This window comes from Benincasa hispida, chromosome 12, assembly GCF_009727055.1.
Source record: "Benincasa hispida cultivar B227 chromosome 12, ASM972705v1, whole genome shotgun sequence".
NCBI classification, from domain to species: Eukaryota; Viridiplantae; Streptophyta; class Magnoliopsida; order Cucurbitales; family Cucurbitaceae; genus Benincasa; species Benincasa hispida.
The window spans coordinates 22,344,299-22,362,095 of record NC_052360.1 but is presented as its reverse complement, the minus strand read 5'-3'; the positions used below and the strand labels follow the sequence as shown (position 1 = coordinate 22,362,095).

The following is a 17,797-nucleotide window of genomic DNA, read 5'->3' as shown; positions in this document are numbered from 1 at the left end:
TCCATATGCATAAAGAATCATTTTTGTGTTATTAAGTTTATGGTGCCGTTGTCGGGGATTGGTAACGGTTAGTGTTGAGTATTTTTTTGATATTTTGCAGCACAGATCTCTTTGTACTGTCTGTTTAACGCGAAGAACAGGCTGACGGTTTATGAGTACTGGAACTGATCCAGAATTCAAAGCTGACCCAGAGATCGAGTGTACTTTTCGCGCAAGGGCACACCAGAATAGAGCAAGGTGTAGAAGAGTCAATCTGGTAGATAGAATAATGAGGCACCCGAAGGAAATTAAGGGGTAAACAGGCCAGTGCAAGATCCCGTTTTTCTTGCTGCTAACCGAAATATCCCTACGAGGAATTATGCAGCGCCCAATCTCTATGACTTCTCGCTTGGAGTTTCACGACCAGTGGTTGAGAAGAACACACGTTTCGACATAAAGTCGGTCATGCTTAAAATGACACAAAACACTGGGCAATTTGGAGGTCTATAAGGTGAGGACTCGCATCCCCATCTTACTAGTTCTATCAAGATGTGCAGTACCTTCTCCATCCCTGGCGTCTCCTCAGAAGGTATTATACTTTACCTCTTCCATATACACTAAGGGATGAGGCTAAGAGGTAGGCTCATTCATTGGAGCCAAACGAAATAACGTCCTAGGACAAGTTGGTGGAAAAGTTCATGAAGAATTTCTTCCCTCCAACAGTCAACGCAAGAAGATGAAAGGATGTGTTGAACTTCGAGCAGATGGATAATGAGACTTTGAGCACCGCTTGGGTGCGTTTCAGAAGCTTGGTGAAAAATTGTCCGCATATTGGGATTCCCGATTGCATTTTGATTGAAATGTTTTATAACGGCCTGAACAGATCAACGCAAGCCGTTTTTTATGCCTCTGCAATGGGAAGATTTATGGATAAAACCTACACAAAAGCCAAGGTCATCCTTGATCGCATATCGCGAAACACAGATGACTGGGTGGACGACGGGTACAGAGGAAAAGGCTCCGAGAGAAGAAGAAACGTACCTGCGGATATAGTGACAACTTTGGCCGCACAGATGGCCGTGGTAATCTCTCTTCTCCAGACGATGGCACTTAATCAAGGTGCCCTCTCTGAAAGTTCAGAATAAACCCAATGCGCCGACACAAGTGGCCGCAATAAATTGCGTTCAATGTGGAGGGGGTCATGTAGTGGAAATGTGCCCATCAAACCTGTAACAAGTGTTTGCTATCCAGAAAAATCCATACAGCAACATTTATAATCCCGGTTGGCGGAATCACCCTAATTTCGGTTGGGGAGGAAATCATAACCAAGGGGAGCCGAGTAACCATCAGAACAACAACTCCAGGAATCGAGGAAATCCTCCACCTTCTCATCAAAATCAGAACCAGAGTCATTAGAGACAACCGCAAAACCAACCGTCCTCCTCAAACACCTCTAGAAATTCATTGGAGTCCCTGCTCAAGCAATATATTGAGAAAAACGATGTTGTAATGCAGTCGCAGGTGTCCTCAATCAGGAATTTGGAGATCCAAGTTGGGCAACTGGCAGCCGAACTTCGCAATAAAACACCTGGAACGCTGCGAAGTAATTCCAAAGCCCCGAGATCTCACGGGAAGGAACAATGTCCTTGATGACATTGCGTAGGCAAGCTTGACCACCTGCAGAGGTGTGGATTGCAGTAATCATGGAAATCGTCTTTCAATCCATATCTCTAAATTCTATGTTTAATTGCTTTCTTAATTGCTTATTTTATTGCTTCATGAATTTTGTCATTTATTGTTTCCTTAAACTAGCTTTTATTGAGTTATGAATTCACTTTTCATTTAATTTGATTGCATTAATTTTAGTGCTTTGTTCAATTCCCTTACTTTTTTGTAGTAATTGCGTTATTCTTAATTTCAGTGAATGATTGTGTAAGAGAAAATTAATACTGCAAAGTCCTAGCGACTTGCGTTGATGAAAAAAAATATAATAATAATAAAAATAATAATAACAATCAACATCCGGTATGCATTGCGATGATGGGTGCATCTTGTGATGACGAGATACACTTTGCGTCCATCCTACCCAACTGCATTGCGTTGAGGGGTATGTTGCGCTCGTATGTATTTTTCGCCCATCCTTAGTGAAAATGAACTATGTTGAGGTAGTGTTGTGCCAGTAGAAATACAGTACACTCGTCCTCCAGAAATGCGTTGAGTTGGGGGGTGTGTTGCGCTGATACATGCGTTATTGCCCGTCCTCTGCAACTATGCATTTTCGTTAATGGAGGCATTGCGTTAATCTTAACCTTGCGCCCATCCGAATAAAACACCAAAGACAAATTCTTTTTGCAAATAGAGTAGTCCAATCGTTTAGGCTTCCAAGGAAATGATGATTTAGCAGATGAAATGACATACTTCTCTACTAATTCATTAATGTGAGGAGCGCAGCGGTAGGCTTTTTCAGTACCTCGAGGCCTGCCACCGCAGAATTTGCATTGGGCCCATCAAGGCCCAACCTATAAATTCCGTCCTACCCCTTCTTAGGTCGTCTATTCGAGTCTTTTTGCAAAAACGAAACCCTAGCATATCCTTTGCATACCAGATGGCGAACTTTCTTCCTAAAACCTTAAGAACCTTCCCACCTCTTTCACTCAGTGCGACCCTTCCCATTCATCCTCTTTACCCTCATCACCCTCACCAGCCTAAATCACTGCAAGAGAGGCGACATTCACAACAAGCCGTCGTCTTGCCGCCCAACCAAAACCCATCCCACGAATCACCGGAAAACCTCGATGAAAGCCTGTAGCAGCCGGACCAGTCTGCATTAGAGAAGGGTAGAGCACAAGAGTGCCCTACTCCCAACACTATCTTCTGAAATTGAGATAAAAAGAAGAGACGATAGGGAAGTGTTTAGGAGTATTTTGAGTAACATGGAGAAGGAAGGAGAGTTGCCCAAAACGGGGATTGTTAATCAGCCACTACCTTCGGAGGAAGAGATGGAGGAAGCTTTGAGAAGGAGTGCTCCGGCCATTTCAGATCCTAAGGAAATTGTTCAAATAGAATCCTATGAGGGACCCATCAGGGTTGCTTTGGAGGAAGTGGTGGCAGAGAAGCATCCTGAAATGGCTGAGGAGAAGAAGAAGAAGAAGATGAAGAAGAAGAGGGCGAAAGGTGATGAAGAAGCCCGGCCAAGGAAGGAGAAGAACGAAAGAAAAACGAGTGAGAGGAGGGAATGCAGGCGAGAAGAGGAGCGCCTAAAGACGAAGGAAGAGAAGAGAAAGAGGGTTGAGAGCCCAAAAGTCGACGGAGAATCCACCACCGCAAGGGTGGATGAGGGAGTGTTAGCACAACATAGAGAATCAACGAAACCTGAACAGCAATCAACGCAAATAATAACGGTTGCGACTGATGATGGAGAAGATTCAGACAACACCCACCTTATGCGGCGTCGCAAGGAGAATGCGTCGCAAGGGTCAACAGTCGACCCATAATTTTTACAAAGTGCATTAGAAGAGAAGGACAAGAGAAGAAGAGATGAGGATGAAAAACAAGAGAAGATGTTACGGGCACAACAAATCATCGCAGAAGGCGAGTTAAGAAGAAAATTACATGATGAAGAAGTGCGTCGCAATATAAGAGAAAAGAAGAGCAAAGAAATTGCAGAGTGGGAGAAGGAGGAACAGTGAAAGGAAAGGGAAATGAAACAAAAACAAAGATCCCGTCTTGCGCTAACAAAAGAAAAGGGCAAAGCGATAGTGGAAAGCAGTGAGCCTGCGTTGGCCGAAGGATGCCCATCAAAGAAGAAAGAGAATGACAATACGATGATGGAAGTGGGGCTCTTCCCTGCACCAATGCCACTGCCGGATTTGATCACAAGTGTTGTATTAGAGCATGGGTGGGAAACATTTTGCTAGTGCCCATCCATTGTAGTCCCAACGGTAGTGCGATCTTTCTATAATGAACGATTTCATTGTACCAAAGATACGGTGATCATGAACTCAGCATAAAGGACATCAATGATTTATATCAAATGAAGGACATCCCAGATGCACCGGTTAATAAAATCATTGATGATCCCATAGAGCGACAAATGGAAAATGCGCTGAAGATTTAACGTAACCGGGCACTCAGTGGTCGGTCTCCTTAAAAAGCATCTGAACCCTTTCCTCCAATAAACTGCTTCTAGAGGCGCGGCTTTGAGTGTATTTGGTGAAACAGTGACTCATCTCGACTTCACATGATAAAAAAGTTTCAAGGGATAGAGTCATGGTCGTATACTGCATCGCACGTGGCATTCCAATAGATGTGGGCCAGTTGATCGCAAGGCAGATTCGAGGTTTTGTGGGGCATATAAGAGGCCAGTATTTCTTCCCTTGGACAGTGTCAAGCTTATGCCTCTCATTAGGTGTGGGTATTGGAGAAGAACCAATGCTAGAAGTACATGGTCTCATCAACATCAAGATTTTGAGAATGCTTCTCAAAGATTCCCCACACTACCCCGAACTTCCACCTAAAAGGCCCATCATCGATTTAAATGCGCCGCAGTAACCAAATCCCAAGAAACAACACAAGGTTGACAAAGGAAAGGAAAAATTCCTATAGTCATCACCGCAAGATTAAGAACACATGGACCCTTTACCTTTGGTAATTCGCCCTCCAAGCCCTCTTACAGAACCCCTCTCCCCACTCCCCGAATATTTTACTAACTTTCTTCTCGCTCTTGCTTCACCAAACGCATATCCAGTAGCTCCATCCTCCCCTTCATCTTCACCATAATTTTCCCCTCCACCGCCGTATGTTGATGACCCAAGTGATTTAGGTGAAGCCACTTTTACCCAACCCCAAAACATTGATGGTGAAACATCGTAGGCGCAGCCCACCATTGCCACCCTAGCTATTGAACTTGCTGATATGCATTCTCTTCTTTCTCATCAACATGATTATTTCTGCCAGAGAATAACGAAGGTACACGAGTGACAAGAACAGTTGCAACGCAATGTTGCAATGACAAGGCATGTTTTGATCAACATTTAACGCAATATCCATACGATCCACCTGAACCAAAGACAAGTAGCAGAGCGCAACCATGAGTACTTCAACTTCTTGACAGCCTATCTCCATGGTCCCATGGTGCCTCCACACTTACAACAACATTTGCACTTTGAAGAAGCTCCTTGTATTCCTACACAAAATCCTCCCCATAAACCTCCTCCTCAATAAATCTACAAATTCTTTCGCGATCATTCTTTTATTTTTAATTTCATTCATTATTTCTATGTATAGAAGCTATTTCTTGTTTCTTTGTACATGCTCAAATTTTGTATTGCGTTATTTGTAATTGTTTGTATACTTGGTTAATTTTTAACACAACTGAGTAACAATTCTTTCCGTATGCGTTAGCCTCTTATTTATCATCCTTTGTCAATTATTATGATGTTCTTTATCTTTTCTTTTGCATTATTCATTGCGCTGCAATGATGAGTTATATGCATACCCTTAGCAACATTTCACACACTTTGTATTTTCTGACTAACACTTAGATAATTCGTAGTAATAGCACTGCTTTACCTTTTATTGTTCAAGACTCTGCTCAAACCTACTTTTCAAAATTTTGACTAAGTGTTTTGTCTATTTTGTCCAAAACAACGTAATGAGGACCTTGCACATCCCTAAATTTGGGGGTGGGGAAGGTCTGAGCAGATGCAATCAAGTGGATGCAGTCATTAGAAAAATGCATTCATTTCCAAATATATATATATATACATACATTTTCATATAGACTCCAATGTCAGCGCAAGGGAAAATCAAAATCCCAACCTGATAAGAGTTAAGTTGTGAAAGGAACCTACTCGTAGTTTGATGTTCGCATGACACCCGTGGGAGCAAGCCAAAACGAAGGTGGGTTTCCAAGAACAACGCAATAGGAAAAGAAAAAAAAATGAGAGAAAAATAAAAAAATATAAGAGACAACTCCTTTGACCAGCAAAAGTTAAAAGTTAGCTGAAAATCAAGAGTTGAAGTTGAGATTGGCACACAACCATAGTTGGATATTCGCATGACACCTGTGGGAACAAGCCAAAATAAAGGGTGTAACCATGATCAACAGTCTCTAATAAAACGATGCAAACTAGACCACCGCATACAGATGCACCAAGTTGTTTTTGCATGAAGAGGTAAACATTCTTTTCAAAACAAGAAAGGAAATTTTGAGTAGAGATTTGTTGTATAAAAGAATAAAGTAGGGCATGTTTATGAATTATCAAAGATAGAAAGAAATTTTGTTGTTAAGTAATGTTGCCTAGGTGGAACATTCGCAGAAACCAATCGACGCAAAATAAGGATAGGAATTGAGCAATATTCCCTTAGTAGAAGATATGCTTGAGGACAAGTATATATCTTTGGGGGTGTGATAACTTGTAGAAATACAAGTTATTTATACTGTTTTATTTAGATATTACAGCTAAAAGAAAGAAAAGTTGTGTCAATAGTATAGCAATTGGCTAAGAAATGTGAAAATTATAAAATGTCGTCAATACACCCACTAACACCATTGCGATAGTAGAATAAAATGTTTCAATTTCTTTTTTGCAGGAAATCAGTCACCGCATGCATTCATAGCTCAAAAGCGAAATAAACAACGCATCTATGTCGCATTGCGCCCATCAATCGAGAACGAAGAGATGATCAACGCAATGACAGCGCAAACGACAATCGATCAAGAGCTCTAGCGATCAACACAATTTCAATTGCATGCGGTAATAAAAAATAATACCGCATGTGATGATAGATCGAAGATGTAAAGAGCAACGCATTTGCAGAGGATCCTGACAAATGTATAGCTTTCAGTTGTGCATTTTTGACGGATTGATTGCGTAACAGAAGGAAGATTCACTCCGCCATTTCAGGAACTACCATAACCATACAGTGGGGACCACACATTCAAAGAGCCAAGCCTCACCTATAAATAGCTTATGCAAATTCACTGAAAAATTACATGAATACATAGAGACGTGCATATACTGATTCTGAGAGAGAGACTGATCTGAAGCGACTTACAGAGTAGATCCGGGAGAACCACAAGATAAGGCCGATAGGTGATTCTCCGAGCAGAGAATCCTTCCCATTCCCGTAGCTGAAGCTCTGTGTGAAGGTCAATTCTACCAGGAAAGAAAGCCTGAGAGGGAAGCTTTTCTCTCCATTACTTCGACACGCCGACAAGCACAATCTCCATTCGGAATCTGTGTCAAGACGTTGACACTCTTTCTATATTTGTTTCTAATCTCTATTTCAACATTTGTATTCATCTTCCTTAATCTTTCATTCACACCATGTATCGAACGCTTAATTCTAGAATTAAATGTTATGATAATTACCATTGTCATCTCTCTGTCTCTTTCCGTTCATCCATAACTCATTTTCTCCATGATGTTTTCCTAATTCCCTTGGTAATTAGCAACAATTAAGCAAGTGAGTTAATTTGTGTTAAGGAAATAATTAAGTTTAGCTAAAGCATGCTCGATGGCATCTTCACCTGTGAGAGTAGAAGTGAAGATGTTATTCCACCTATCAACAGAAGGTTGGAAGAATGCGTTAACTAAAGCGAGAAGTATTTTCAGAGATGGAAACAACCTTGTGTTTATCACATTCATCCCTATTTCATCATAGAGATATGTGAATGTGGCCGATCATCGAGAGGTGTACGCCAAGGGAAAGTGGAACCTTAGTTGCATCTTTAACGCAATTGACAAACTTGCAATGTTTTTACTATTTATTCTTTCTCTTCCTGTTTCATTCATAAAGACTTGCCATCACATACATCGAATCTTTGTACAACTTCACAGTCAGTTCTCGACCTCAGTTTCGTGTATCATGTATCTTGTATCTTGTATCATATTAGTTTAGGATTTTATTTTATTAACGCAATTTTATTTCATCGTAATTTACATTCCTGTATAAACCTAATTCTTTATTCATTGTTAAACCGGTTGTATGTATCACAAAAGTAATGCATTAACGAAAACAATCCCTGTGTTTGACCTCAGATTATTCTGAGAAACTTATGTTGGAATTATACTTGGTTTCAGCGCAAGGAAACTTGTGACACGCATTACTCCATCGCATACTATTAGCATACCATTAACAACACATATATTTAAACGTAGTATCGCATAAAAATGTCTTTATCGAAAAGTACTTGAGCGCATATTTAGCACATCATTCATCTCATCCATAAGCCATGCGTTAGAGTAGATAAAGAGATTAACTTAGCATTAGTGTGCATACGCGATAACATAACTCAACATCTCATTCATTCATATTCATCATTGTCCATATGCATAAAGAATCATTTTTATGTCATCACATGCTTCAAATTTTTGTGTCTGCGATCATTATAATTCTTTGTTTACTTAGACAATTTTTATATACATCGAGTGATTATTCCTTCCTTATGTCTTGGCCTCTTTATTTATATCATCCTTTGTCAATTTATTGTGGTATTTCCTTTATTTTCGTTTGCGTTGTTTATTTGTGCTACCATGACGAGTATTATGTGAACCTTAGCACAATTTCTGTATATAATACATATTCTGCCTAACACTTAGACAATTCATTGCAATAGTTCTACTTTACCTTCTCTATTACAAGACTTTGCTCAAACCTTCTTTTCAAAATTTTGACTAAGTTTTTTGTCTTTTTTGTCCAAAACAATGCAATGAGAACCTTGCGACTCTCTAAATTTTGGTGTGGGAAAGGTCTGAGTAGATGCGATCAAGCGAATGTGTTCATATCAAGCAAATGCATTCTTAAAAAAAGAAGAAAAAAAAACTATGTTGTCAGCGCAAGGGAAAATCCCAACCTGATAAGAGTTAAGTCGTGAAAGGAACCTGCTCATAGTTGGATGTTCGCATGACACCCGTGGGAGAAAGTCAAAACGAAGGGTGTAACCATGATCAATGCTCTTTATTGGAAGACGCAAACCAGGCCACCGCATAAAAGGCGCACTTCGTTGTTTTTACAAGAATAGGAAAAACATTCTTTTCAAAAAAAGAAGAGAACTTTGAGCAGAGGTTTGTCTTAGGTAAGAATAAAGTAGAGCATGCTGAAGAAATGTTTAAAGGATAGAAGGAATAAGTAATTTTGAGAAATTATGTAGAGGTGGAGCATTCAGAGTAGCCGATCGATGCAAAGTTAGGATAGGACTTGAGCTGAATTGCCTTAGTAGAGGATATGCTTGAGGACAATCATATATCTAAATTTAGGGGTGTGATAACTTGTAGAAATACAAGTTATTTATACCATCTTATTTAGAATATGCGGCAAAAAGAAGAAAAAAGTTGCGTCGAACATGTAGAAATTGGCTGAAAAACACAAAGTTGTAAAGTGTCGGAAGCACACCCGCTAACCCCATTGCGATGGAAAAAAGGGATGTCCAAGTCTTTGTTTTGCAGGACACAGGTCACCGCATGCGACGATCGCTTGAGGACAAAAAGAGCACGCATTCACACTGAATGCGATGGTCGATCATGGACAAAAAGAGCAACGCATTCGCATCGACTGCGGCAGTCGATCATGGATAAAAAGTCCAACGCATTTGCATCGCATGCGGCGATCGATCGTTGATGAAAAGAGCGATGCATTCGTGGGGATTTCTGAAATTGTACAACTTTTCTATTGTACGATCTGAAAAATTGAATGTGGAGCAGAGCGGACGTTTCCACTAAGCCGTGGCAGAAAAAGTAACTTTTCAGAGCGAGACCATTGATGAAGGAGGTGCCAAGGTCTATAAACAGCTACAACAATTCCAAAGAAAGAAGGTTGGTCTGAAGAGACATTGATAGAGAATTCGCGGTAGGTTGGTCTGAGGAGACATTTAGAAAATCTGGGAGAATGATGAGATATGTTCGAAAGGGAAGTCTCGGGAGCCAGAAATTCTTTCACAATCCCGAAGAGAAGCTCTGTACAAAGATCATCTCTACCTGGGAAACTATCCTGAGAAGGAAGTTTTCCACCACACTTCTCCTACACGCCGGCAAACAAATCATCTCAAATCGGGATCTGTGTCAAGACAATGACGGGCTTTCCCTATTTGTTCTCACTTTCTATTCATCAACTGTTGTTCATTTCTAATCTTTCATTCATCCATCTGTAACAAACGCTTTATCGTTATCTTTTAATATCATTATCATATTCATCGTTATTTCTCTGTTCACCACCATACATTCATCTTCCATTTCTCTCACTATGTGTAACTAATCCCCCAGGGTGAGGGGGAAGGATTAAGTGAGTAAGTTAATCCATATTGAAATTAGCTAAGTTTAGCTAACGCATGCTCAATGACATCTTCACCTGTGAGAGCAGAAGTGAAGATGTTAATCCACCTCTTGAAAGAAGGTTGATAAAATGAGTTAACTAAAGCAAGAAGTATTTCAAGAGATGGAAACAACCTTGCATTCGCAACATTCATCCCTGATTCACCATAGAGATATGGGAACGCGGTCGATCACTGAGAGGTGTAAGCCAAGGGAAAGCGGAACCTTAGTTGCATCCTCAACAGTGTTGACAAATTTGTGATGTCCTTTCCCCCAACCCATTCTCTTTCTAACACATTTCACAAAACTTGCCATTGCATTCCATCAGATACTTGCACAACTTTGTAGTTATTTATTTATTTGTTTGTCGCCGCATTTTATTTTGTCACCGCATTTCATTTATTTATTTGTCATCGCATTTTACTTTTCCAATAAAATTCATTATTATTTTGTTTTTGGTCACATATATCACATTAATATCACATTGACCATCGCAATCCTCATGTTTGACCTCAGATCACTCTGAGAAACTTGTGGTGGAATTATACTTGGTTCCAGTGCAAGAAAATTTGTGACACGCTGTACTACATGAACACACACTACGAACGCATATCAGCAACATCGCATACATTATTTTAGAACGTAGTATCACATTTATTATCGAGAATCGTGATTTAGCAACACACATCATCATCACACACACGTCATCGTCCATCACCATGATTCACTCCATTCCAACCTTTGTGGCGGCATTACATTTCATCGCATTACGTTCCATCCACCGCAATTCCAATTTCATTCAAACAATTGACAAGTGGAATCCGTGATCGAGCCACTAGGACTGATGGCGAGAAATTGGAAGTCAATTTTACTCGACAACCAACTTCCCTTGGATGCGGTATGCGATGCATCTTCCCAAGATATACGTTGATAGTCATGCGTCGATGGTTGTGCTTTGGAATGAATATGCGTTAATAAATGTATGCAATGACCATGCGTCCTGCCACAAGTTTTCTTGCGTTCACGCCAAGTATAACATAGACGCAAGATTCTTGGGTAATCCGAGGTCGAACACAAGGACTTGTAACTATATGTTTGCGGTGAGTGTGCAAGCAGCAATTGAATAGAAGAATGGAGGGCATATTGCTAAGTTAATCCTACTCCTACTCCTATCTAATAGACAACACAATGAGAATATACCTGAAAGGTAGAGATATGAAAAACCTTAACATGAAATAAATGTAGGGGAGAATAGATAAAATGCGGAGATGTTTGCATTGCAACCCTTAAGAGTGACTGCGAGGGCAACCCTAGTCAACATAAGTCAATGCGCTCATGATACACTCATGCACGACAAGTCATTTTCCAATGGAAATGTGGTGCTCCTAAGTCTAGGATGCATGTGTTGAATGCAAAGTGTTCATAGAGCTTATTCCTAAGTCTCTACTATTTTCCTATGCAATGATGCAACTGCACACAACGCTGCGGTGACCGCACTCAATCGTATCCTATTTCTAGGATACATGCGATGGGTTAATACCAAACAGTGCTTATTCCTAAGCTTATATCTCTTGTATTATGTGTTCTAATCTGACTCTCCTAAGCCGAGATTCTGACCTGACCTTCCCAAGCCTAGATCCTATCCTTAGACTACCCTCCCGAGATCCCTAATGGACAAATGAAGCATACATACTACAAGACAATCGCATGAACTTGGTTGACACAAGGTTGTTACTATCCCTATTGAACAACGCATACCTTGCTTAATGCGTCGAACCACTTACCCTCCCGGGCAGTTGATTGTTGTTGACTTCACTCATAGACAAGCAATGCGTTAGCTTATAGACAGGCATTGCAGCAGCTTCACACTAAGCAAATAAGGTTACTCACACACTTGTGCAACGCATACATCTCGGTGGGTTGCTACATGCTTTATATCCCTAATCCACATGACTAAGTATGCAATACCCATGCAATCCCACTAAGTGTTGCAATGAAAGTCATGATGCTAAACAAGAAGATGAAGATAGAGTTGAAGGAAACAGAGAAGTGCATTGAAAACAGATTGTATTAGTTCCTTAATTCAAAATGTCATACAATACAATATAGAAAAAGAAAGGAAAAGAAATGATTGGCTAGAAGTAAAAGTTTTGCTTCCAGCGGATGTGCGTCAAGGCTGCTGTTGGTGCCATGGATGGGCGGAGGAACTGACTCTCTCGAGATCTAACTCTGGTCGAAGGCTCCGGTCGTCACTCAGAATTGAAGAAGGAGGTGAAGAACTCTCAGTCGTCTTCTCACGCGTTTTTCTGGTTCACAAGGATCCGCCATAGGCGAACCTCAGGCAAAAACTTGGATCGAATGAATTTAAGCTCATCGGCTTCTATTTATAGAGCTTGGGTCGCCGACAACATTAATTGGACTACTCTGAGTCTGACATTCGGCACGTTCGTCCTTTCTGAACCTCTGCCACTAATGGCATGGTAGGTGAAATGTCAACATCAGCTTTGGATTTTCTCGAGGTAGATGTGTTGATGCGTTCATTCCACCTACCTTGCATTAATCCCATTAGTTGCATTGTCGCGCAGCCGCAATCATTCAATGACCACATTCACTTAATACCTCAACTCTACACGATGACCGCATTTGCTTGATGAGCACAACTCCCATGCGATGGACGCATACGGCTGATTACCACAACATCCATGCATTGATCGATGTGTTGCCTTTGCGATAGAGTGTTTCTCCGCATGCGGTCATCTATGCGATGGTCCGATTTCCACGTTTGCGTTCATTTCCTACATTAGCTATAAAGATAGAACATTGAATGCATAATTAATCAAAAATAACGGGTTAGCTGAGATTCGACATGCTGATCGACGCAAGCTCAAATTCTTGTGAATTTCTATCATGATCAACGCATATTCTGCCTAACAACCTTCATAATTCTAAGTAAAATACCTAAGATGACATGCATTTCTACATGTCATCACACCCCCAAACTTAAAATCATGCTTATCCTCAAGCATGCGTTATACTCAAGAAATTCTAACTCACCTTCATGCTTTCCTTTGCGATGACCAGCTTCTTAGAATATAATTTACACACACCTTTGACCAACATCGCAATGCTCACCTCCACTTAGGCTGCTTCTTCAAAAAGATCTTGCCTAAGTTAAATCTAGCAAGCCTTTGCTCAAAAAATTTTATTCATTCACCGTAATTTTGTGTTTAGCTTTTTGAGATTGCTTCATTCAAAATATTTCAAAACTTTGCGATGGTTTATTCAAATGCGGTGTTGAACCTGGTTGCACCCTTCGTATTGGCTTACCCCCACGTGTGTCATGCGGGCATCCAACTTCGGTTGCGTTCCATATTCAACTTCAACTCTTGTCTCTTTTGATTTTGTTTACGCCGGAAAGAAGAGTTGCGCTAATGCGTTGATTCTGGCGACTTGCCTTCATTTTGGCTTGCCCCCACGTGTGTCATGTAGACATCCAACTACGAGCAAGTGCTTTTCACAACTTAACTCTTATCAACATGGGTTTCCCCATTGCATTGACAGTGGAGTTATTATTCTCAAAAGCTCGTTTCAACCTTTTTTTTTTTTTTTGCATATATGATCGCAATATAATGAACGCAATTCCCAAGACCACTGCAACCCCCAAACTTAGAGGTTGGCAACATTTTTACCGCAAAGCTAAGACAAAATTACAAGAATGAGTTAATAAATGTTTGAACAAAGGTTTGCACAAGATAAAACTCAAGACGTCCAAAATTTGAAGAAGCTAATAAAAGTGAAGAATACCTTGCATTGATTAGTTAGAAAATGCAGTGAACTATATGTACCATCATAGAAACATCACAAAACAACGCAATCAGGAGAAAGAGAATTTCAAAAGGATAAGGCATACAAGATAACAAGAAAAGACCTTAGGTAGAAAACGCATGCGCTCATGCATTGGAATCCACGTGATTAAAGCCATGCATTGAAAGGTGAAAGGAATTCTTCTGTTGAACTACGAACCGAGGAGACTTATTGTTGCACCTACAAGAGCAAACGTACCACAACCAAGGAAGCAGCCATATATCCAAAATAACAATAAAAATAAAATAAATAACCTATACTATGAAAGCAAAGTAAAGATAGAACAGAAGACGTCCCTAGAAAAATAGGAGTGTTGTCACCGCAAGGAGTCTTCCATGCAGGAGATGGCTCTCAACTACTTGGGTCAAGTTGCCCTGACCATTGGAACTTCCGACAATTGTTGGGCACATGTTGGCCACCATGAGCTTAGAACTGCCTTCAGTTCTTTTGCAACTGATTGCCCTTCTACCTTAGGGTCAACATTGGCTTTCAACGCGTCGCCTACACTTCAATATTGTTTGCAACCTGGTTGCATAAGCTACAATACCTGTCTCTTATACACATCTAGATGTGTATAAGAGACAGCAACTACTTGGGTCAAGTTGCCCTGACCATTGGAACTTCCGACAATTGTTGGGCACATGTTGGCCACCATGAGCTTAGAACTGCCTTCAGTTCTTTTGCAACTGATTGCCCTTCTACCTTAGGGTCAACATTGGCTTTCAACGCGTCGCCTACACTTCAATATTGTTTGCAACCTGGTTGCATAAGCTACAATACTCCAAAGATAAAAAGTTTGCTCGCAGAGACACAAAACTTAACAAACATTTAGCTGCCAAGTCCCCGACAACGACGCCAAAAACTTGTGTGGGACGCATGGTCATCGCCTACATTTATTAATGGATATTCATTCCAACGCATGACTATTGACGCATGACTATCAACACATATCTTAGGAACATGCATCGCATACCGCATCCAAAGGAAGTTGGTTGTCGAGTAAAATTGACTTCTAATTTCCCGCCATCAATTTTTTGGTGTCGTTGCTGGGGACTTGTGTGGATACGAATATGTATGTTTTTGTTATGCTGTGTATGTTTTGTATCGCTTATGCACACTACTGATGGATGAATCATACAAGCTCATGTTGCCATAAACTTGTAACGATAAAAAAAATTATTAATCTTTATCTTTATGGACAATGATGAATATGAATGTAATGCAAGTTCATGTCCCCAACTATTGCGCTAATGAATGAATGAAAGTGCTCTATATACGCTCAAGTGCTTTGCGATAAAGATATTATGTGATACTACGTTCTAAGTGTATGCGTTGATAGTGATATACTCGTAGTATGCAATGAAGTAGTGCGTGTCACAAGTTTCCTTGCGTTGAAACCAAGTATAATTCCAACGCAAGTTTCTTAGAATGATCTGAGGTCGAACACGGGGATTGTTGTCGTTAAATGCGATACTAATGTGATATATGTGATTGGTTATAATAAAGAATAAAGAATTTTGGTTTTCCAGAAATATAAATTGCGCTGAAAGTAAAAATGCGTTGATAAAGTAAATTCCTAAACTACTATGATACAAGGGATCGAGGACTGGCTGTGAAGTTGTACAAAAGAATCTATGAATGTGATGGCAAGTCTTATGAATGAGGCAGAAAGAGAATGACTAAAGAGTAAAAACATCGCAAGTTCATCAATCGTGTTAAGGACGCAACTAAGGTTCCGCTTTCCCTTGGCATACACCTTTTAGTGATTGGCCGCATTCCCATACGTCTATGGTGAAACAGAGATGAACATGATGAATGCAAGATTGTTTCCATCTCTAGAAATACTTCTCGCTTTAGTTAATGCATTCTTCTAACCTTCTCTCGATAGGCGGAATAACATCTTCACTTCTGCCATCACAGGTGAAGATGCCATTGAGCATGCTTTAGCTAAACTTAATTGATTACCTTAACACAGATTAACTCACTCGCTTAATTATCCGTATTTACCAAGGGGATTAAGAACACATCATGGAGAAAATGGATGATAAATGTATGGAAAGGGACAGAGAGATGATAATGATGACGATGATAACATTTAATTTTAAATATAAGCGTTTGATACATGATTGCGAATGAGAGATTAAAGAAGATGAACATGGAAGATGAATTAAAGAATAGAAACAAATATGGAAAGAGTGTCAACGTCTTGACATAGATCCCGATCGGAGACTTGTGCTTGCCGACATATAAATGTAGTGGAGAGGAAAGCTTCCCTCTCAGGCTTACTTTCCCAGTAGAATTGACCTTTTGCACAGAGCTTCAGCTTCGAGAATCGGAAGAATTCCTTGCTCGGAGACTTACTTTTCAGCCTAGTCTCGTAATTCTCCCGAATTTACTCTGTAAAGTCTCTTTAGACTAGCCTCTAGACACCGATCCCGTATTCAAGGAAGCTATTTATAGACAAGACCTCAGCTCTTTGAATTTATGGTCCCACTGTATAATTCTGATAATTCTTGCCATGACGTAATGGAAAATTCCTCTCTGCTCTACGATCAATCTGTCAGAATTGCACAACGGAAAGCTGTACACTTGTCAGAATCGTCCACGAATGCATTGCTCTTCACATCTTCGATCGATCGCCGCATGCGGTGTTGTTTTTGATTGACGCATGCATTTGAAATGCATTGATCTCTAGAGTCCATGATCGATCATCACATGCGCCGTCATTGCGTTGATCATTTCTTGGTTCTTGATCGATTGGTGCATGCGATGTGGATGCGTTGTACATTTTGTCTTCGAGCCATTAACGCATGTGGTGACCTATTTCTTGCAAAACAGAGAATGAAACATTCTATTTTGCCCTCGCAATGGGATTAGTGGATGCATTTACGACATTTCATAATTTTCGTATTTCTCAGCCAATTCTTATACTATCGACACAACTTTTCTCTATTTTTCCACAATATCTAAATAAAACAACATAAATAACTTGTATTTCTACAAGTTATCACACCCCAAAATTTAGATATATGCTTGTCCTCAAGCATATCTTCAACTAAGGCAATTCCGCTCAATTCTTATCCTAACTTTGCACCGATTGGCTGCTCCGAATGCTCCACCTCTACAACATTACTTAACCACGCAATTTCCTTCTATCCTTTAACGATTCATCAACATGCTCTACTTTATTCTTTTCTACAACAAACCTCTACCCAAAAATTTCCTTCTTGTTTTGAGAAGAATGTTTACCTCTTCTTGATAAAACAACTAGGTGCGTCTTTATGCGGTGTTCTAGTTTGCATCATTTTATTAGAGACTATTGATCAAGGTTACACACTTCATTTTGGCTTGCTCCCACATGTGTCATGCGAGCATCCAACTACGGTTGTGTACCAATCTCAACTTCAACTCTTGATTTTCGGCCAAGTTTTACTTTTGCTGATAAGAGGATTGTCTCTTATGTTCTTATTTTCTCTCTTTTTTTTTTCTTTTCATATTGCGTCGATCCTGGAAACCTACCTTCATTCTGACTTTCTGCCATGGGTGACATGCGAACATCCAACTATCAGCAGGTTCCTTTCACGACTTAACTCTTATCAGGTTGGGATTTTCCCTTGCGCTGACATTAGAGTTTTTATGAA

General features: G+C 40.2%; 1 protein-coding gene across 1 annotated transcript; it reads left to right on the top strand.

Moving 5' to 3' along the window:
• The first annotated feature begins 2,912 nt into the window (after positions 1 to 2,912).
• On the top strand, positions 2,913 to 3,473 carry LOC120067453 (capping protein inhibiting regulator of actin dynamics-like). Its single transcript, XM_039019012.1, has one exon. It carries the CDS (start codon positions 2,913 to 2,915, stop codon positions 3,471 to 3,473), a length of 561 nt encoding a protein of 186 aa, XP_038874940.1.
• The last annotated feature ends 14,324 nt before the right edge of the window (positions 3,474 to 17,797 follow it).

Coding starts and splice junctions, on each gene's coding strand:
- LOC120067453 (XM_039019012.1), top strand. CDS start 2,913: ATGGAGAAGGAAGGAGAGTTGCCCAAAACGGGGATTGTTAATCAGCCA.